General features: G+C 40.8%; 1 protein-coding gene across 4 annotated transcripts; it reads left to right on the top strand.

Annotated features, from left to right (window-relative positions):
* Positions 1-5,753: 5,753 nt before the first annotated feature.
* LOC117824355 (histone-lysine N-methyltransferase, H3 lysine-36 specific-like) lies at positions 5,754-18,773 on the top strand. Of its 4 annotated transcripts, XM_034699838.1 has the most exons (13): positions 6,743-7,370; positions 8,025-8,140; positions 8,884-9,040; positions 9,255-9,447; positions 10,033-10,140; positions 10,779-10,883; positions 11,445-11,549; positions 11,989-12,087; positions 12,963-13,100; positions 13,230-13,331; positions 14,858-14,971; positions 15,225-15,341; positions 17,317-18,773. In XM_034699838.1, exons 2-11 carry the CDS (start codon positions 8,029-8,031, stop codon positions 14,903-14,905), a joined length of 1,167 nt encoding a protein of 388 aa, XP_034555729.1. In that variant the 5' UTR covers positions 6,743-7,370; positions 8,025-8,028; the 3' UTR covers positions 14,906-14,971; positions 15,225-15,341; positions 17,317-18,773. The 4 variants fall into 4 exon arrangements, with proteins under 4 accessions (XP_034555724.1, XP_034555729.1, XP_034555718.1 ...); XM_034699833.1 differs by lacking the exons at positions 6,743-7,370; positions 15,225-15,341; positions 17,317-18,773 and adding exons at positions 5,754-6,151; positions 13,751-13,865 and having other exon boundaries at positions 14,858-14,968; XM_034699827.1 differs by lacking the exons at positions 15,225-15,341; positions 17,317-18,773 and adding an exon at positions 13,751-13,865 and having other exon boundaries at positions 14,858-14,968.
* The last annotated feature ends 3,912 nt before the right edge of the window (positions 18,774-22,685 follow it).

Raw genomic sequence — 22,685 nt, 5'->3', positions numbered from 1 at the left:
GTCATGAAACAAGCGGCTGAAACTTTCCACGTCCTGATTAAACTCAAACAGACTTCTCCAAGAACATGCAGTGTGTGTGGCTGTGTGTGTGTGTGTGTGTGTGTGTGTGTGTGTGTGTTTGTGTGTGTGTGTGTGTGTGTGTGTGTGTGTGTGTGTGTATGTGGCTGTGTGTGTAGCTGTGCTTGGCTCTGACGTACAGTTTGAACTTGTGTTCCATACAAAACAACAGCAGAGGAAGTTGGAACAGCTTCTGGTCTTTCTCCTGGAGCGGCCCCGGGGCCTCAGGGGGGCCGTAGGAATAAAACCTCCCCAGCAGCAGCACTGCCTCGTATAACTCAACACCTGCAGCACACAAAAGCTCTCTGTGAGAGTGACGGGCTGAGACGTCTGAAAGACCAGAGCTCTGCAAGGAAACAGAGAGAGAAAAATATGGAGACTCTGCTGCAGCGCTTTAAGGCCTAAAGACTGAAAACACACAGACATGAGAAATTATAAAAACTGATAAATAACCTCAAACAGGCTGAGCTGTGTTTGATGGAACAGCAGAGTTATAGAAACCCATAGTTTCAGATCCACCAAGGGGGGAATCCACTATCGCTGAGTCTGTTGTCGACTGAGTCCGCGCACAGCAAGCTGAACAGAGACCCACGACCTGGACAGGAAGTCAGGCAACATCCTCTCAATTTCAAAATAAAACACCATTTATCAGATTGTATGGATCAGAAATGCTCATCGATTATTGATGTTATGTTAGAACTGTGGATAGTGTAGGAGACTGGAAGAGAGAGGGGGTACGACATGCGGGAAAGACGCCACAGGCTGGATTCGAGCCCAGGCCATCCGCTTGCTGGGCGCTCAACTTATCACTGCAAAAACTCAAAATCTTACCAAGTGAAATTGTCTAATTTTGAGTCAAAATGTCTTCTCCCACTTGATTTAAGATAAATTGACTTAACAAGTAACATTTGAGCAAGATAGAGGGACTTGTTTTAAGACATCTTAAATATCTTGTTAAGCCAAACAATCTTGAAATGATCTTGTTTTGAGTTATAATTTAGAAGAAGCAAGGTTTATTTTACATTTCATACATTTTTCAAGCTGAGATCTTATTTGTAGAAGATGGATAATCTTGATTTAAGACAAACACTTTACTTGATTTAAGTAAATGCATTTTATTGGAGAATCTATCACAAAACAGCTCCATTGATAAAAGAAAGAAAGAAAGAAAGAAAGAAAGAAGAAAGAAAGAAAAGTTGTTTTTTTGAGGGTGGTTTACAGTTTTCAGGCACTGTTTCTTCTAAATCAGATAAAAATATACATCCTCAAACTACATGCATACAATTAAACACCTACTTTTGAGCATAGCTGGCTTATCCTAAAAAACAACATGACTGAATATTAGTATATCCAGCTCACTATGGGAAGACATTATATCTCAAAATGCTCAAATTAAACTTTGTAATCTTATTTTAAGTACAAGATGGTCTTAAAACCAGAGGAGTGGCGCTATAATACAACTCAAATTAAGGTGAATATATCTCAAATGAAGAAGTTGAAATTTATTAGTGCAGAAATCTTTTTCTCAGTGAAATAATACTAATTGTTAGTATTCCTGGCTTATTTTGAGACACTAGGCTTTAAAATATTGGTAAAAATATTGCTTAAAATAAGTTTCCCCCTTTAAGATCACAGTTTTCTAAATATTTTACAAATATACAACTTTTCACTTGTTCTATTGGCAGATTTTTTTTTGCTTATTTCAAGGTAAAAGTGCCTTGAAATATGTTTTTTTATCTTGTTTTTCTGAGGGGCATTTTTTACGATGTAACCATTAGGCTAAGTCTGCGCCCATTGATGTAATTGTTAACAGTTAGAAACAGCCACACGTCAGTGAGCTAACAGGACAACAAAGTAGAGCACAATTATTCATATTAAACTCAACTAAACCTGCAAAAACTAAATGTATGGTTATGCAGGATACTGATGATAGAGGCACCAAAGTAACAGAATACTATTCAAATGACTAAACCACAGAAAGGCTCTGTAACCTGTGTTTATATCGCTCTCTCTATACTGGACCCTGTTGATCCTGGCCTCTCTGAGCTGTGCCATGCTTCATGTGTAGCAGGGCGGGCACTATTGGAAGGAACAAACAAGCAGCTCTGAAGGAATGCAGCGCACATGCTCCCTGTATAAATTAGGTATAAGAACGGATGGTGGACGCTGATAGCACCAGGACGTGATCATCATTTGTCTCCACTAGCTTCTCCGTCTCAAGGTCAAACTGCTCTGATGACGTTCAAGCTCTAAAACATCCACAAAGTTCTGCAGCTGTGCTGTTTGCTCCACTTTAGCTCCCGACTGAAGCCGAGCGTTCTGTTTCTCTCCGGGGTTTCTCATTGACGGAGCCGAGCTGAGCAGCATCCCGCCCGACGAATAACTCACACACCCCCACTTCAAAAATACTGAAATATTCTTTAAGTTATTTTTTGACTGATTTATTATTTTACTCTTTCAGGTGAATTTTAAAAACCTGCGTTGAAAAACAATCATGAGACTTTAACAATGAAGAAACCTGAACACATCACCGTCCTGATCCCTTCATCCTCCCTCTAACCCCCTCACAGTATTTTCCCATGGGGCCGAGCGCTCTCAGGCCCTGATATTGAAATAATATTGACATTGGAGTGGCTGAAGCACAACATAACTAATAGATATAATTATGTGACACAATTATCTCCAGGAATAACAGCCGATAATCCCCCTCTGTCTGAGCGGCTGTTTGTTCTGTCTGAAGGATCCTCCCTGGAAAGATGGGCCGAGCTGCCTCACCCTGCCCGCCTCACCCCGCCCGCCTCACCCCACTCGCCTCACCCTTTGTGAGTGTGGGGGAGTCAGCCGATCCAGGTGAGGCTCAGTGTGACGTCTCTCTGCGTGGGTGAACTCTCTCCTGGCATGAATAAAGTCGAGCTGAGAGAGAACGAGTCTGAAGAAAAGGTTAACGTCTGCATCACGACTTTAATAAGATTGATCCAGACTCATTCATTACAGAAACAGTTATGACAGAGTCCACAGAGTGATTTCTCTGTCTGCTGCTGCAGACTGGAGTCCATTAGGTTAATTAGACAAACAAAAGGAGGGAGGCTGTGGTGTTTACTGCTGCGTGACGGAGAGCAAAAAGCAGCAGACGCGCAGAGAGATGCACGGTGACACAGAGACAAAGAGGATGAGAAGTCAGCTGGAGGGATGAAGAAACTCTCTGAAGTGTTGAAGACAAACTTTTACTTTCTTGAGAGTAAGATGGAAACTGAAACCAGTCTCATGTCTTTGCTGTGATCAGTCAGTAACAATGCTATAAATAGCAGCGTTAGCTTAACTACATTTCTCTGTAGCTTGGCGCTCAGCTGTTTCGTTGATGGTGGTGTGCCGTAGTATCCACACAATCTATGGTTTCCTAAAAGAAGAGCGTCCTGCTGCAGACTGAAATCAAACAGCTGATGGACTCTTTTCACCAAAAAGGGGGCGGGGCCACAAGTTAAGGACCTGGGACCGTACGCATGTCCAGCCATTAGCGATGAATAAGGGGCGTTTGTACTAATGGTGAAAACGAAATTGATTAGCGGTATGCATGAGCCAGGTTAACGCCCCAACAAAGCATACATTTAACAGCGGTAAACCCACCATTACAGGTGCCAACGGCAGGATTACAGCACCTGTAAGGCTGTTTAAAGGATGGAGGACATCGTGCTTATCATGTGTTACTGTTTAAGACGAAATATGCAAAGACAACGGATATTTAGGGATCGAATGAATCCTTTGGAAAAGTATGATGATGTGGAAATATACAGCAAAGTTAGATTTAGAAGATGCCACATAATTCTTAGGTAACCTACCAGCAACACAGTGACGTGAATCCTTCCCGTTAACAAGTCCTCATCCTTCAATGGGGGGACAGGTGGTCCTCCACCTGGACCACGTTGGTGCCGGTGCTTGTTGCTCAAAGCTGCTTTCATGTTGCTTATTTCATTTTTTAGGTCTTCTACTGTGCGCTCAGAAACATCACACGCATTTACCCGGTTCAAGATCTGAAGCCAAACTTTCCCTTTCTCCTTGTGTGTTATCTTTGACGATTGACTTGCTGATAAAAGCTGTTTGTTCATTAGGGCCCAAGCACTGACACTCAGTGGCATCGCAGGCCCTAATGAAACCCTAAGGATTCTTCTTATTATTCTTCCGCTTAGGAGATCGCATTTTTGGAGCATTTAACAGGCATGAAAGCGCGGATATATTTGCACGCTCATCAGGTCTGGGGAAATTTGCAACCTTTTATGGGTCCCGCAAAAAAATGATCAAAAATGTGCTCACTAGCGCCCCCTAGAGTTTTGAAAAACCCCTCCCCATAGAGGTTCTTTTGAGCTGCATGCATGAAAATGAAGACGCATATTCATGACATGAGGACGCACAAAAAAGCCTCTTGCACCTATATCCGAAACTCAACCGGAAGAGCGCCACCTAGCTTTGAAAATTTAAAATGGCGTCTAAATAAGGGTGCACACTTTTGCAAACTCCTCCTTGGGTTTTTCTCCGATTCAGTCCAAACTAGGCACATTCTATAGTAGACACATTGACGATTTAAAATTATTAAAGGAATTCCATTCAGACTAAAATTGTGGGCTCGGCACACTTTCAAGTTTGGAGGTTTTCTTGGCAATCTGCCAAAAACTTGGAACATTTGCACCACTTAAGGGACACAGGCAGTATATACTCTCAGATCTTGCTTTTACATCATGTGGTGGCAAATATCAGGCGGGGGTTTACATGTGGCGGTGGCTCATGTATGTGGTGGCTGCAGGTGTGCGAGGGCCCGTTCATCGCCGCTTGCGGCTTTAATTCTATGCTCTTGTCATAAAATGTCCATTTCTTCTGCTGAAACTTTGTTTTTTCTTGATCTTCTTTCAGTCACACCGGTACCGCTCGCCATGTTTATTGTTGTTTATGTGTACTAGGCATGCGCAATTCGAATTTGTTGGATAGGGGTTTTCCAGGAGGTTCCCTGGACATATGATGTTTTGCACCAGCCTCGCTTTCATAGCGCAATTAGTTAATTGGCCAATTATTTGCAGTCGTGCATGTGGCTAACGCTAAGGCCATTCCATAACAGTACGTTAAGACTAATGGTCCCGTTTGTGTAATGGCTGGACGTGCATACAGGCCCTGGTACCTGGATGGATTGCTCTCATCGATTGGTTTACTTCAGCTGTGACGGTGACATCACTGTCTAATCCTTCATTTTAAGGATCTCTCCGCACACTGAACTCAGTCAAAGATCCGTGTTTTAGATTTTAATGTTGGACGAGGTTATCGAAGGTGAACATCCAGAGGTTGCCAGATGTCAGAGAAGACGTGTCCCCACTGTCCCTGTCCGAGTCTCTGCTGCTTCATCCTCCATCATGTTGTGAACATCACCCTGAGGCTTTCATAGCGTGCTCTCTCAGTCGTGTCCTGACTCCTGAGACTCGTCCTCCATAAATGTGTCAGACGTCACTCTGAGAAAGACCAGTCAACAAGAATATCTGGAAACTTTCGAGAACATTTCTGGATGCACGAGTGAAAGAGGCTAAACACAGGGAAGAGAGGAGAGGATGGAGAGAGAGTGAAGGAGGAGAGTGAGGTATGAGTGTGTGTGTGTGTGTGTGTGTGTGTGTGTGTGTGTGTGTGTGTGTGTGTGTGTGTGTGTGCTCTCACATTTCTCGCTTGGTGGGGCCATACCACCGGTAGCCCACCAACGGTATGAGGCCATGAATCCTTGTGGGGCCAAAATGCTGGACCCCAAACCGTTTATTGATTTAAAATAGCTTAGGAGCCTTCCCTGATACTCCTCATGCTTTTTTTTTACTTGGCCCACAAGGTGACAAAAAGTGGAAATGTGGGTGTGAAGTGTGTGTGCTTTCTGAACCCCTAGAGGATTGTTCATGCCACTGCAGCCTGACACACACTTCCTGAAGTGTGTGTCATATTAGCCAATGAGACGCCTTTAACATCAAGCGTCATAGTCTCGCGGGATTTTACAGGATTTTGATTGTGAGCTGAAGCACTTGTCATAACAACACAGAGCGATGCGCTGTACTGACTGAAGAACTTTGCACATAAGGTAAGTTTATTTTGAGTTTCCTTTTTTTAAAATTCATTTTTTTTGACTGTGTAGAGTTTTGTGCAACTACAAGAAACGATTCTCCTTAAAAATATATAAAAAGTACCATTCTATATAGATTGCTAATTTTAGCTGCTAAAATTAGCAGCTAGATCACTGAATGCTAATTGCTAGCTACAGGTTGCTAGTTTTTATTTTATTTTACATAAACTTCATTAATATTTTAAAATGTATTACATAAGAAGATAGATAGATAGATAGATAGATAGATAGATAGATAGATAGATAGATAGATAGATAGATAGATAGATAGATAGATAGATAGATAACAGAAGAATATGGGAGTACTGATAGCATTGTTCCCTGAAATACAACTATGTCAGACTGTTTGCTTGCTTCGGTTAGCTAAAGCTAGTTAGCTGCTAACCAATAGCTTTGGAGACTGTCTGTGCTTTCACTTGCATACAGCCTGCCATTTTAATTTATGACAATGCAGTGAACCCTACATTGAAATTTGGTCATAATTCAATATAAATGGTGTTTTGATGTAATTAGGGTATATATATATGGTCCAGTTGGTACATGGATTAAAACATGAATGATAGTTGGATGGATATTGTCACCTGAAATACAACTATGTCAGACTGTTTGCTTGCGTCTGTTAGCTGAAGCTAGTTAGCTGCTAACCAATAGCTTTTGAGACTGTGCTTTCACTTGCATACAGCCTGCCATTTTAATTTATGACAATGCAGTGAACCCTACATTGAAATTTGATCATAATTTAATATAAATGGTGTTTTGATGTAATTAGGGTATATATATATGTTCCAGTTGGTACATGGATTACAACATGAATGATAGTTGGATGGATATTGTCACCTTGGGCATAAATTACATTGTCATCATTTCATATTGAACTCCTCGATGGGATACATTTAGTTATTTTGAGAGCTATTACATTTAAAAACATATAAATAAGATGGACCTACTTTCTGTGTTTCACTTCTCTACATGCTCAGGGCATGTGGATGCTCTGAGTATGTAGAGAAGTGATGTGGATGCTCTGAGCGGGCCCCGTGTGTCATGCGCGCAGCCGAGCACATGGCTAATTAAGCCCGTGAATATTCATGAGATACCCGAGGGGAAGACGGTGGAATAGTCGATCGTGATACCTAAAGTGCGGAGTTTCAACGTGGTGTCTAACGTTAAAAGACGTCAGGTGAGCTATTAGATAAATGTGTTGTTGCCGTTTTCTGAGGGGATACTAGCGTCGTACTTTACTATGAAAGTGTTGATTTATGGTAGAAACTGTTGTGCTAAGCTACGAGCTAACGTACAGGTGATTTACAACTAAGTGCTGATAGTGTTCAACGCAGGCTTGTATTTTGCAACTGACTGCGTTTGAAGGGGCCATCCGACCACACGTAACGTAATGTTTGAGTGGTACAAAGGTTCACATATTGCCAGACAAAGCATTGTAACACAAACTCTGTGCTTCGGTATATGCTAAATGCTCCACGGCAGGCTCGGGCCTAGTCAGGTAAACAACCTGTGGTCCGAGCCACCCTTTAAAGTGTAACACGAGTTATGAAATAATCAACCGATGTAATTATTCAGGGGTGATGATCTATGTGGAGGAGTCACAGTAGTTGAAGCATGTATACAAAATAGCGATACTCGTACCACATGTTATGTTCTCATAATTGAGAAAATAAATAAATAAAATACGGTGCGAAGCTACTCTGATAACTTTGCAACGAATATCACAAACCTTCGAACATAAATATGTCTCATTGAAATCACTAAGTTAGTTAATGACCATCTGTTTTCTCATATAGCACAGCTGTGTAATGATATAAAAATATTTTCACAGAGCCATGATGTCCAAAAGGAAGTCCAGGATAAAGCCTGTCGAAGATGCAATGTCGTACATTCTGTCTTCCAGAGACAAGCCATGGTTTGCAGAAAGATTTATCAACAATATCAAAGGTATGACCTCAAGCCCTTTTGGTAGCTGCAAATTACAGCAGTGCATTTCTAAATACTATTCATTAACACACACATTTAGAATGAAGAAATATTTAAGCTACTTGTCAGAAGATATCTTACAGAAAAAAACTGTGTTCAATCTGATGTTTTGTTAAAATCCAATGCATTCAGGTATAGGCATGTCTAAATAAGCTTGACTTCCATCAAAGAAGTTTCAAGTACACACTGGTGAAATCAAATATAGCCGGTTTGAGTTATTAATTTTATTTCTGCTGTATTTATAGTGTCCAGCACATTCAAATACCATTAAGGTAGGTGCTAGACCAATAGAAGACAGTAATGAAAATGTAAAAAGGACTGAACACTGCAACTGTCAGGCATATTCAGAGGTTACATTTTAAGTTAATGCGCAGAATTAGTTAAGCAAACAGAGAGCCTAAATACAGACTCGTGGGTCACATGGTTAACACATGATGGTACATCATTAGACCAGTGACCATCATGCATTCAATTTGGCTAATAACTAGATAAAGTCATCTCTTTATTTAAGATGGTATGTTTCCAGAGCATTTAGGAAACGGAATACAGCTCACAGATCTTCCCAAAGGAGGGGGACGACATATTAATCTGGGGTCAGCTCAAGGGAGCTACAGAGTACAGACTTTTTTTCATGCTGTATGGGAAAGGTTAAGGCAACTTGGTATGTCTTTCACTGAAGTTTATTTAATTCTGTGTCCTTGTAGGAAGAGGAGTGTTTGCTACCGAACCAATTGAGCAAGGCTCTTTTGTGTTGGAGTACAGGGGTGAATTCATATCAGTGGAAGAATGCCGATCAAGGCACTACTCAGAGACACAGAGTACATTCCTGTATGAATTTGATTGGCAGAAACGCCAGTGGTGGTAAGTATATGAGATGTATTTTTAGTAGCAATTAGGGTTTTCTTGTTTAGACCTGAAACATATTTAAATATGTATAAATTAACGAGTAAAATGTTAGACTTAATGTGCTTTAAATCTTAAGTGGCTCTTCAAATAAAACTGTGAAGATACACTTTATAAAAGTTGATATTTGAGTAGCACTTAGTTTGATGTATTGTTTTTGTTTATCTTTTAGTATTGATGCATCCAAAGAAGATGGGTCCCTTGGAAGATTAGTGAATGACAACCACACATCTCCAAACTGCATCATGAAAAAAGTTATAGTAAACAACAAGCCACATTTGTGTCTGTTTGCTGTGAAGAACATAGAAATAGGAAGTGAACTTGATTACAACTATGGTGATTCAAAATGGCCATGGCGTAACAAGGTGAGCTTGTTAGATCATGCATTGGTCACACTATATGATTTTTAAAGATGTTAAGTTTACTTCACACAACTTAGGTCTTGTAATTGAGAATCTTTGAGTCATAGTAAGACCAGTGTCCAAAGTGTATTTTTCTAAGAAGAAATAGTGACATGGGAAGTTCCTGAAACTGGTTAATGGCTGTATTTGAAGACCAGTAGTTCTTGTAATACATTTGTGGGCTGTCTACATTGAACATATCAGGTATACAGACCATTCCTAAAGCAACTGCTGCATCACGCTTCATTCTAATTAATGAAACTGTCTACACAAGGCTGAAACCAGCACTTAAAAAGTGGTGTGTTGGTGCTAAAGAGATCTGCGTTACAAACATAAAAATAGTCAAGTCTTCTATTTCCATTTTTACATGAGATTTTACATAGAGATGGATCATAAAGTCATGTCTCTTTTATATTATAGATTAAAAAGTAGTGACATGCTGTTTCAAAGACAGTTTTATGTGAGCAAACTTTTGTGACCTATAAATATGTCCAGACTCATGATTCCTGTCAGAGCTCACTGTCATCTTGTTCTATATCTAAACACCAGGTGACATACAAGCAGGCTCCTGCAGCAGAAGAAGAAGAAGAGATGGCTGTGCTTCCTGTTAATCTATCTTCCCGTGATGATGATGATGATGATGATGCTAGCCCAAAGGTAATGGAAAGAATGAATGTGTTTGAGTTCAGTACAGGGTACACTATTAACTTGACAGACTAGTTTCTATTTGAATGCCATTTGGTCACACACACGTTTCAGTTCATGTCCTCATGGGGCCCTGTATGTTACTCTTCATGCAAAGGATTTTTCCAACTTTTCTCTTCCACACACACACAAGTTTCAGTTCATGTCCTCATGGGGTCCTCCGTATGAACTGCTTTTTTAGTGATTGTGAACCTACAGGAAAACACTTCTCACCATCAAAACTTAAGTATTTACACTACAAATAATGCACTTTCTGAGCCGCTGCATACTGAAGAAAATATTTTGAAGTGAGATCCCATTTAGGGCCTCTTTTGTGATGTCATGATAGGGAGACCTCTAAGAATGACCCTCATGGGGTCCTCCGTATGAACTGCTTTTTTAGTGATTGTGAACCTACAGGAAAACACTTCTCACCATCAGAACTTAAGTATTTACACCACAAATAATGCACTTTCTGAGCTGCTGCATACTGAAGAAAATATTTTGAAGTGAGATCCCATTTTAGGCCTCTTTTGTGATGTCATGATAGGGAGACCTCTAAGAATAACCTTCATGGGGCCCTCACATCTTGTTCTATATCTAAACACCAGGTGACATACAAGCAGGCTCCTGCAGCAGCAGAAGAAGAGATGGCTGTGCTTCCTGTTAATCTATCTTCCCGTGATGATGATGATGATGATGATGCTAGCCCAAAGGTAATGGAAAGAATGAATGTGTTTGAGTTCAGTACAGGGTACACTATTAACTTGACAGACTAGTTTCTATTTGAATGCCATTTGGTCACACACACACACACAAGTTTCAGTTCATGTCCTCATGGGGTCCTCCGTATGAACTGCTTTTTTAGTGATTGTGAACCTACAGGAAAACACTTCTCACCATCAAAACTTAAGTATTTACACTACAAATAATGCACTTTCTGAGCCGCTGCATACTGAAGAAAATATTTTGAAGTGAGATCCCATTTAGGGCCTCTTTTGTGATGTCATGATAGGGAGACCTCTAAGAATGACCCTCATGGGGTCCTCCGTATGAACTGCTTTTTTAGTGATTGTGAACCTACAGGAAAACACTTCTCACCATCAGAACTTAAGTATTTACACCACAAATAATGCACTTTCTGAGCTGCTGCATACTGAAGAAAATATTTTGAAGTGAGATCCCATTTTAGGCCTCTTTTGTGATGTCATGATAGGGAGACCTCTAAGAATAACCTTCATGGGGCCCTCACATCTTGTTCTATATCTAAACACCAGGTGACATACAAGCAGGCTCCTGCAGCAGCAGAAGAAGAGATGGCTGTGCTTCCTGTTAATCTATCTTCCCGTGATGATGATGATGATGATGATGCTAGCCCAAAGGTAATGGAAAGAATGAATGTGTTTGAGTTCAGTACAGGGTATACACTATTAACTTGACAGACTAGTTTCTATTTGATTGCCATTTGGTCACACACACGTTTCAGTTCATGTCCTCATGGGGCCCTGTATGTTACTCTTCATGCAAAGGATTTTTCCAACTTTTCTCTTCCACACACACACAAGTTTCAGTTCATGTCCTCATGGGGTCCTCCGTATGAACTGCTTTTTTAGTGATTGTGAACCTACAGGAAAACACTTCTCACCATCAAAACTTAAGTATTTACACCACAAATAATGCACTTTCTGAGCTGCTGCATACTGAAGAAAATATTTTGAAGTGAGATCCCATTTTAGGCCTCTTTTGTGATGTCATGATAGGGAGACCTCTAAGAATGACCCTCATGGGGCCCTCACATCTTGTTCTATATCTAAACACCAGGTGACATACAAGCAGGCTCCTGCAGCAGCAGAAGAAGAGATGGCTGTGCTTCCTGTTAATCTATCCTCCCACGATGATGATGATGATGCTAGCCCAAAGGTAATGGAAAGAATGAATGTGTTTGAGTTCAGTACAGGGTACACTATTAACTTGACAGACTAGTTTCTATTTGACTGCCATTTGGTCACACACACACACACAAGTTTCAGTTCATGTCCTCATGGGGTCCTCCGTATGAACTGCTTTTTTAGTGATTGTGAACCTACAGGAAAACACTTCTCACCATCAAAACTTAAGTATTTACACTACAAATAATGCACTTTCTGAGCTGCTGCATACTGAAGAAAATTTATTGAAGTGAGATCCCATTTTAGGCCTCTTTTGTGATGTCATGATAGGGAGACCTCTAAGAATGACCCTCATGGGGCCCATTATGTGGATCTCTCTTTCTGTAATTATTTCTCAATGGGTGACACCTCTCACTATTAAAGTTACCATAATTATTCCCTGTTCTTATTTTACACTTTCTAAACTGCTGCATGATGAAGAAAACTTTTTGGAATAAGAACTGTGCAGCCTCTTTTCTGATGTTGTGAGAGTTTATGAGACTCCTAGAAAAATAATTCTGCTTGGCTAAAAGTTTTATGCTTATTAGAAAAATCTCATCACATACGCAAAACTTTCTAACTCTTGAATATTTTTACGTCCAGGAATATATCTTTTAGCTTTTTGTCGATACTGAGGGACTGTTGTACTAAAGGATTGGGCAACTTTTGCACTTTTTGAAAAAACAGGCTTTTTCATAATTACCTGTGCCTCATTACAAATAACAGCTAAATCACAAACACTGGTGCTAACAGCCCAGCACAGTTGGAGTGAAATATGTATAGTCTGCTTGTGGTAACTGCACCGCAGTGTTTATAAGAGATGTTATGCTCAACCCACCTGATTATTTTGTCTTTTATGATGTTTAGGAATTTACTGTCAGAGGATCATCCCTGGTGGATTATTCCGACAGTGATGAAACCAATGAGAATTGTTTAAATGACCAGCCATTGGGTCCACACTGTGATGAAGTTGTTCCAAAGTTGAGAAGGACAAAAAGCATTCTGGTATGCCCTTGACACTTAAAATACCAATAATTTATTGATCAGTCATTTACCCTTTTAATCTTTTCCCTGTAATTGATTTTGATAAATGCAAACAAAAAAGTATAACCGCACCATAATATCACTCTGCAGATGAAAACAGTTCCAGATTTTTCTGATGATCTCTACGATTCAAGTGATGACGGTACAGAGGGCCCTTCAACTCAGTCCAAGTCTGAGATGGCTTCACAAAGGGTGAGTGGAGGCTGTTGCTGTCCTGAAAGACTCTTTGTTATTGCTCTGTATTATCACTTAAAGGTTAAAACCTTCCAAACTGAATACCTCTTTTACTAACTACACTGTCAGACATACATATAATTGGTCAGATAGTCATAATTGCACGTCTGTTGCTCTAGTTGGTGAGCTTGGTGTTGTTTTTTTGTAGGTGCTGCCCTTTTAGTCGTAAATATTCATTCCATTCATATTTTCTCAAACATTTCAGTACATTTCTGCAAACAGTGTGCCTTTTTAATTCTTACCTCCACATTTGACAACATATTGGGATAAATTTACTAAATTTTTCTGACATAACTAGAGTATTTCCTTCTAACATTTAGGTTTGTATTACTAAACAAAAAGAGATAACCTTCACCCAACACAACTCTCATTTGTAGATGGAGACATTACAAGATTTTTGTCAACCTCTTAGTGATTCAAATGAGGGACCATTCCGATGTGCAATCAGACATTGAAGTTGTTCCAAAGCTGAGAAGGACAAAAAGCATTCAGGTATGGCTCTGACACTTTAACTGCCAATAACTAGGACATGGGGGCCTAGTGGGTGTTGGGTATGTGTTTTCTTCTGCAATTTATGAGGTATTCCTGTAAGTCTCTTGTGGATGCTGCTGAGAAGCTCCTGTCCCTGTCTGATGATCTTGTTACTTGTCCTCACAATCTTGTTCAAGGGGTTCAGTTCAGCACTTATTGAACCAAACCACACTGGGTTGTTAAAGGGTTGATAAAGGTTCCACAAAGCATCCATAGAAAGCTCAGAATACTTTTGGCTGGCCAAGAAACTCTAGAATAACAGTTTACTGCTGCTCTTCAGAATAAGCTTGTCGTTGATGGGGTTGCCAAGATATCTACACCCTTAAACATGCTTAGTTTTACTGCCCTTTACCTCCAATGTCAGTTATAGTCGAGCTCCGAACAGGCATCTGCTTATATTGTCAGGAACAGGGGCTTTATTCACATGTATTCTCTTGAGCACCCCCTCAATATCCCTTGGGTGAAAACTCTACATATATCAGTGTAAGCAGGCACATTGTACACAAGGTTGGTACTCAGTTCCTCCCACTCCAGTTTGAAGCTGTGCATAGTTTGGACTTCAGTGTTTGGAAGGCCAGCAAATGTCTTAACACCTTTCCAGAGATCCCTGGTTTTGGCCTCTCGGAAAACCTTTGTCTGATAATTCCTGTACTATTTCATTATTTAGCCTGCCTTGAATAAGTTCAGCCTCAGTCCTGTTGCCTGAAGCAAAAGCTGATTTCTTTTTTGTGTCTTTCAAATTGTTAGTGGTCCTGGATTCTTATCATTATCACTTTTAATACAATAACTATTTGTTCACAAAGATAATATAATTTGTGAGAACATCAATAGCTTCTGCCATACTTGTCTGGGAGATGAGCATTTCCCAGTCAGTGCACTCATTGTCTTGCAAGGTCTCAGTGGCCTCCTCATTGCACGGTTGCTTTTTAAAAATGGCCTCTCTTTGTACACAGTTGCTAGCATTACAGAGGCACAGGAGTCAGAAGATGAGGACAGTATGATGTCACTGCCAGCCAGCACCTCTGCAGCGTCTGCCCAAAACCAGAGAAGTTCTGCAAAAACTAGAGGTGAGCTGAGAAGAATAAGGCAGGTTAATGGACGAATTCTGTCCATTTATCTGTAAAAGACACAGTCACCATGTAATAATTATATAATTGTATAAAATCTTTACTGTCTATCACTACAATTTCATAGTTGTCACAATGACAAAACAAGGTATGCAAAGACCAAAATGCAGCCAGCTTACTGAGAGCTACTTTATATTCATATTTTAGTCAATAGCTGTCTTGTTTATTTGTTTAAACTATTTTCTGTTATCAGAAGCCAGGATGGCAGAAGCCCAGGAATCAGAAGATGAGGCAAGCACCGCATCACTGCAAAAAAGCATCCCTACAGCGTCTGCCCAAAACCATAGGAGGAAGTTTGCAAAAAAGAGAAGTAAGTTAAGAAGAACAAGGCAGGTTATTTGACTGTGTGACATTTAATATGCAACTTTAAGGCCTAGTGAGTAGTAAGCTAGATAGATGGAGAACACAGAAAAAAAAAAACTTCTAGCAGACCAAGTTAGCCTGTAACTATCTGTTGCAATCAGAGGTGCAGGAACTAAATCCACTAAATTTAATTCTCAACAAAATTTGTTCTTGTTTTTTCATAACTCTGACTTGTTTCCTTTATGAAATGGTTGGTCATACTTTTCTTTTCACTGCAAAAGTCATTAAATTCATCAAAATAGTGAATGAACAGATATGCAATCCCACAAACTGTGGGTTGCTAAGTCAAAGGAATAGACACATTTAAGTTTCATGTAGTTGTGGATTGTGAATGTGTATTGTGATTTATAGACAAGCTTGAAGCTCTGGTATCTGCATCATGGTATCACATAGGCTACATGGATTTCTATTATATGATAAAGTTTTAAGGCTGTGAAAACCACAGGTGAGGGAGGGAGATAGCCCTAAATATGCATGTATTTAAAGCTAGGAGAACTGTGGTGAGTTGTGGGATTAAACAGATTTGTTAATTATCTGTAAAATCCTCCATGTTGAAAAGCTTCAACATTTTGTTCCCAAGTTTTTTAACTGATATTAAGATATCTTTGAATCAAGGAAAAAATACAAGCTCACTAAATGGCTGAAATAAGTTCACCAAAACAATTGAAAAGTGAGATTTGAACCAAGAAAGACTTGGGTCGCCATCTTGGACATGCCTAGTGTAATAAAATGTGGTCAGACATGTTAAACCTATTGGATTTACAGTTATCTTTACTTTATGCAGTAGAAAGAATAGCTTCACTTTCAGAAAATATAGAAAGTAAATTCACCTGATGACTGCCATTGATATACAGTATAAGCTCTACACGCTTTGGGGAAACACTCTCCTTTGAGTCCCTGTTAGTATTCAGCAGTCTCATCTTTGTTGTGCTTTAAGTAACTAGACCACAATGTCTATGAGTCGAATTAAAAAGCCAATTACAGCAGTTTAAAACCAGAAATCCCTCAGCTGAATTCTAACTTGGAGCCATAGATCTGGAAACATGTTTATAATTACTTTAACTTGGACTACATCATTTTATCAGTTTATTTTCTCTTAATACTTGACACAGCATAGCTTACTTAAACTACTCAGTTTACTTGCCTCACCTGCGCTGAATTCTGTAATGCATGTGTGGGGGACCAGGGTAAGGCTGTCTGGGTAAGTCACAAAAGTCGTGGGTTATGTTTTGCGTGTGGCAGTGGAAACACTGCACACCCAGTAGGTAGACAGTGACATGGGATTAACTTGATTCCTTTTAAGATGTTTTGTCTATTTGGTGAATTATTTCATGGATGAATTCAGTGACTAAAAGGGAAATGAAGGACATCATTTTAATAAAGGGGACATGTCAGAAGTTCTGAACACAGGTAGGAGTACAACAAAAACTGAAGCCTTTTTGATTTTTTTTTTCTGCATGTGGATGAACAACACTTTGCATTTGTGAACATTCATTAGCACATAGTAGGGTCTACAGCCAGAAGCTCAGCATGAAGAGTATAGACCACCTCCTTCACAGGGTCATCATTGGTATGGCACTACTGTCAGCCTGGGAACTAAAATGACTGGATAATATTTTAAATCTGGGGTTGACTAAACCATGGATAAGCTAACTTAAAAGACCTCCATCACCTTGGGTTTATTAGGTTTTAGTTCTGTGACACCTAGGGGGTTGTGTGTAAAAGAGCTATAAGGCACCCATTTAGTTAATGGTTGGTAAAACTATGTATATTTTTCTGACTGTGGGAGAGTCCTGTATGGTCTCTCAACCAAGTCAGTACTTCATTGGATGACCAATGGAATCAATCTGATATTGTTTCAGTTCTAGTTATGATTTAAAATTCTCAAAACTCTGTAACTTGTCCTTTTTATGCCCATTTAGGTAAACAAACTGCTGTTAAAAGAAACTGGACACCAGAAGAATGTGCTGCAGTACGACGACATTTAAAGAAATTCATTGTGATGGCGCAAGTCCCAGGGAAGGAGGACTGTCAGCGCTGCATCACTGCAGAACCTCAAGCTCTGAAGAGCCGAGACTGGAGGGCAGTGAAATACTTTCTTAAAAATCGAATTTCTTCTCTGCGAAGAAAAATAGAGTGAAAGTGTTTCACTGAACAGGGTAAAAGATAGGCTAGTAGGAGGAAGTTCTATAATATTTGACATAGCCCTACTGGAAGCAAAACAAAGCTCAACAATGTTTTTATATTCTCTGAAGTCTCACACATATAAAATAGATTCTTGCATTATAACATAAACTGAGCTCAGGTGCACCAATGTCCCACTCAGTCTGGCTGTATTTATTCCTGAAATGATTTAGGGAATGTGTTACAGTAGTCATAAATTTAACCACTTTATGTTAAAATATGTTTATATCATAATCTACTTCATATAGCTGAGACTGAAGAGGATCTGAAAACATGTTTGTGCTCTGTTTTACCTCCGGTAAGGACGTCTCAAATACTAAAGTACGTCAAAGTCTCCAATGTTATCATGTTTTTATGTTATTATGTTGTGTTTTTATCAACACAAGGAGCTGTTTTCCTGTTACCAAAGCTCATTGTAATACTCAGCACTTGATTTGCAGCATTAACAGTTTTCTGCATACATGTTATCAGTTATTACATTATGAGAAAATTATAACATAAACTAAGCATGCAGCAATTCTTTTTTTACTTTTTTCTCAAAATAACAAAACTCTGGCTTACTTTATATTATAACTTTTTAATAATGTAGCTTATTTCATCAGGCACATTACGCTGTTGTAATGTAATGTGTTTATTGTTTTGTAGTATGTTCAGATTATAACATAATGAGCTTTTATTACACTAAAGTAATTACTTTATGTGTAGTTAATTACATTTTTTAAGTTAAATACACTATGTGTAGTTGTTGTTTTAGCCATTGCCTCCAGTCATCATAAGTTGGTTTAGACAGAGCTGTTTTTGTTGTTGACTTTACTCAGACCTTAGTTTGTATTATTAACATTTAAAATGCAAATATTGTCTGACAGTCACTCTGTCTTTATCCACAAACAACACATGCTCACTGAAGACAAAATGTGTTGCAGAGTTCATTTTAGGGAATGTTTTCTGTAAAAAAAATGACCGATGGTAGTTCCAGAATGAAAAATGTTAACCTTAAATAAGATAAAGGGGTTCGTTTGTCAAGAAAAGTCACCATACTTTAGAGAGTTTTCAGCGGGTGATTGTTTTTTAATCATCACATCACTGCTGTGTCTACCTAATGTGAGGAGAGGAGATGCAGGATGTAAATCTGAATGTAAACCTCTGCTGCAGCCCTGCAGTTTGTTTGTTAATAAAAAACAAACTAAAGAAACAACTGATATCTCCATTTAGTTAATGGTCCCTGCTAAGATATAAAGGCTAGAAATATTTGTGTGTGTGTGGAAGTGGATCCCACAAGTGACGAATGCTAGAAACGGGGTCCCATAAGTAGCCAAAAAACTAGCACAGAGAAAAAAGTTTAGAATTTGGATTAACTGAAGTCACTGAAAATTTTGTTAATTTTTTTTAAGCTTGCCTGATTTTTTACAGCAGCCTGGGACCACTGGAAAGGGTGGGTCCCACAATTGGGTAAAAAACGTGGGGCCCCGCAAAGTGGCAAATACGAGTATGTGTGTGTTTGTGTGTGTGTGTGTTAGTTTGCAGTAAGTACAGCAGAGAGATGATCTGAGCCTCTTGGTTCCAGTAAAAGTCTCACAGCATCACCTGATGACTCACCTGCTGCATCACCCACACGATGACATCATCAGATTTATGACACACACACACACACACGCACACACACACACACACACACACACACACACACACACACACACACACACACAGCGGAGAACATCCTGGTCTTGCCGTGCTGATCCGCTCCAGCATTGTCCATTATCATAACATTAATTATTAAAGATCAATAACTGATGATGAAGCCCGACACTGGCCTCACCTTCGTCCTCTCCCAGCATCTTATGAGGAGGGATCACAGAGAGGATCACAGAGAGGATCACAGAGAGGATCACAGAGGCTTCAGGTTCCTCTCATCAAACTCAGCCACCAGCTAAAGATATAATCTGACTCCACACGTAGATTTAAAGATGGTTTATTTGTCCAGGTATTAAACTTCAAAGCGTCACAGCAGAGATCTCATCACATACCACCTCCGAGCTAATAAACTGAATTATTCATCCATCTAATCTGTGTTCCTGCTGACCGCTCAGAGTCAGAGCGCAGCGAGGGCTTCAGCTTCAGCCCGTACAACACTTCAGTGCTGAGGGACGAGTGTTTGGTTACAGAGAGGAGGAGGAGGAGGAGGAGGAGGAGGATCGAGCAGGTATTGAACTGCAGTTTTTAAGCACCACAGAGCTCTTCTTTGCTGTCTAGTTGGCCTTCGTCTCACTCACAGCTCTGCAGGAGAGGAGAGATCCTTTATCATCATTACACATCTGATTGGTCATTTCAGGACAAAGTGAACATGTGTGAAGGGTTTTTTTTGCACCAAATCCCAACAAATGTTCTCCTTAGACTCTTTCCAAACAGAGCAGGTCTAGACCGTACTCTATGTTTTATTATTAACAAAGACCCAACATCAAGACAGGATCAGATCCAGTCCCATCTTACAGACAGGATTCAGTCTGATCTCATCTTAATCCACCATGAGCAGAGCACTTTGCAGCATTTAGCAAGTTACAGTGGCAAGGACAAACTTCCTTTAACAGGCAGAAACCTCCAGCAGGACCAGACTCATGTTAGACACACATCTACTGAGACCGTGTTGGAGAGAGGGATAGAGGGAGATGAAGAGAGAGAGAGAGATGATAGTGGTGAGACAGATAGAAGTCTTTGTAGCAGCTGGAGTCTGGCACGTCCACAGCAGCAGAGATCCAGAGGAACCTACAAGACAAGGGAGCTCAGGGACTCCAGAAAGGTCTATGGTTAGTAACTTTAATGGGACAGGAAGAGTTAAAGTAAGAGACAGGCAGACAGAGGAGAGAGAGGGAAAAACAGGATCCCAGAGTGTCAGTCTAAGCCTAGAGCAATATAACTAAGAGCTGGTCCAAGCCTGATCCTGCTCTAACTATAAGCTTTATCAAAAAGGAAAGTTTGAAGCCTTCTCTTAGAGTAGAGAGGGTGTCTGCCTCCCGGACCCTGACTGGTAGATGATTCCAAAGGAGAGGGGCCTGATAACTGAAAGTTCTACCTCCCATACTACTTTTAGAGACTTTAGGAATGATGAGCAGGCCTGCATGTTGGGAGCGTAGTGTTCTAGTCAGTCTACTCTGTTTCTTTTCCCCACATGAACCAGGAGCCAGAGATCACTTCTGATTCTACGTCTGAAAACAGCAACCCACAAACCGAGACTCAACCCATCCAGAACTAAAGCAAACACCAGAATCCAGCAGGGACTCATTACCCGACGAGCCGGGAATCAAACCTGCGTGTTCACGTGGAAACTATTTGACGTGTCTTCACGCCGGGTGGATTTTCAGCCCTGCTACAAAGACTGAAGGCTGAGGGAGCGTGAAGGCTGTCAGCGGTGTTGCAGTGATGTTGGTGCTGTGTTTATTTATTCACACTCCCAGAATGCACCAGGATTTACATGACTGAACGTACTCAGCACCACCTGTGCGGACTGAGTCTTAAAAACCTGCTTTTAATGAACACACGAGGCATGTCTAGCAAAGTGAAACACGTCTCCCCCTGAAGGTGGACCTTGAGCTCTGACATTTGTCATTTTTATTTTTCCTTACAGTTAAACCAAGCTGACACGACATCATCTCTACTGTCACACTGCAAAAAACTGAGATCACTCTGACTTCTGATTCAGAGTTTCATAAAGCTGATTATAATCTTTATTGATCATTGTAATATGATCGGATAAAGTCACATTCTGGTCTCAGCTGCTTGATGCTGTAATCTGACTCATGGACAAGGACAGAGGACGGAGGAGAGGAGTCGAGGAGAGGAGGGGAGGAGGACAGCATGTTTTTGTCTCACTCAGATGTAACTTCTGGTAATCGCTCTCAGGCTGCTCTGAGCTCTTCCAGTCAGTCATGTGACCCGTCTGCTCAGGGATCTCCCCATGGTCATGTGACACCCCCGTCTCTCTCTTTCTCTCTCTCTCTCTCTCTCTCTCTGTTGATCTAATGCTAGCTCTGCTTCCCGCCTCACTCCATGAATTCTTTCAGATGTCAACTCTTCATCCCTCCCCTACTCCTTCTTCTTCTCCTCGTCCTCCTGTCCTCCTCCTCTTCTTCTTCCTCCTTCTTCTCCTCCTCCTTTGTTCCTACCTTGTCCTCCATGTTTCCTTTGTCCTTCTCCTCACCTCTCATTTTCAGCTCCTCACTCCTCCATCTCCTGTTCCTCCTCATATTTCTTCTCTTATACATGATCCTCCTTTATTCCTCCTCTCCTCTTTTTACCTCCTCCTACTTCTCTCACATCCTCAGTTCCTCTCTTCTCCTTTCCCTTCTTCTCCTTCTCTCCTACCTGATCCTCTTTGTTTCCTTTGACCTGGCTCATGTGCCTCGTCCTTCCACCACACTCCTCTTTGGTATTCTTCTCCTTTGCTTCTACCTTATCCTTCTTGTTTCCTTTGTTCTCCTCATCACCTCCTCTTCCTCCTCTCTCTCCTCCCACTCTTCTGCCTCCTCCTCCTCCTTTGCTCCTACCTTATTCTCTTTGTTTCCTTTGTCCTCCTCCTCCCCCCTCCATCTCTCCTACCTGTTCCTCCTTGTATCCTTGGTCCTCCTCCTCACCTCATCACCTTCTCTTCCTCCCCCTCTCCTCCTCCTCCTCCTTCTTCTCTCATATGTAATCCTCCTTTCTTCCTTCTTTCCTCTCCTTCCTCCTCGTCCTTTGCTCCTACCTTATCCTTCTTGTTTCCTTTGTCCTCCTCCTCCTCCTCCTCATCCTTCTCCTCCTCCTCCTCCTCCTCCTCTAACCTGATCCTCTGTTTGTCCCGTCTGGATCTTTGAATTATTCAGTACGCAAAGTCTGACACAGAGAGAGAGAGAGATGAGGGGAGAGGGAGAGGGGGAGTCAAGGGAGTAAAGGAGGGGTGGTGATGGAGTGATGGCAGCAGATGTCAGGCTGGGAGCTTCCCAGGAAACCCCACACTCATCTTCCTCACCCTCCTCTTCCTCGGCTGGCAGCTCCGATGCATACTCAGGAGTATAACCGGCCGTCACATGAGGTAAACTGAAATAGACGACGTTCCTGAAGCAGACGAGGAGGAGGA

Source organism: Notolabrus celidotus, chromosome 2 (assembly GCF_009762535.1).
Source record: "Notolabrus celidotus isolate fNotCel1 chromosome 2, fNotCel1.pri, whole genome shotgun sequence".
NCBI classification, from domain to species: domain Eukaryota; kingdom Metazoa; phylum Chordata; class Actinopteri; order Labriformes; family Labridae; genus Notolabrus; species Notolabrus celidotus.
The sequence above is the reverse complement of the archived record's forward strand: the minus strand, read 5'-3'. Positions and strand labels throughout refer to the sequence as shown.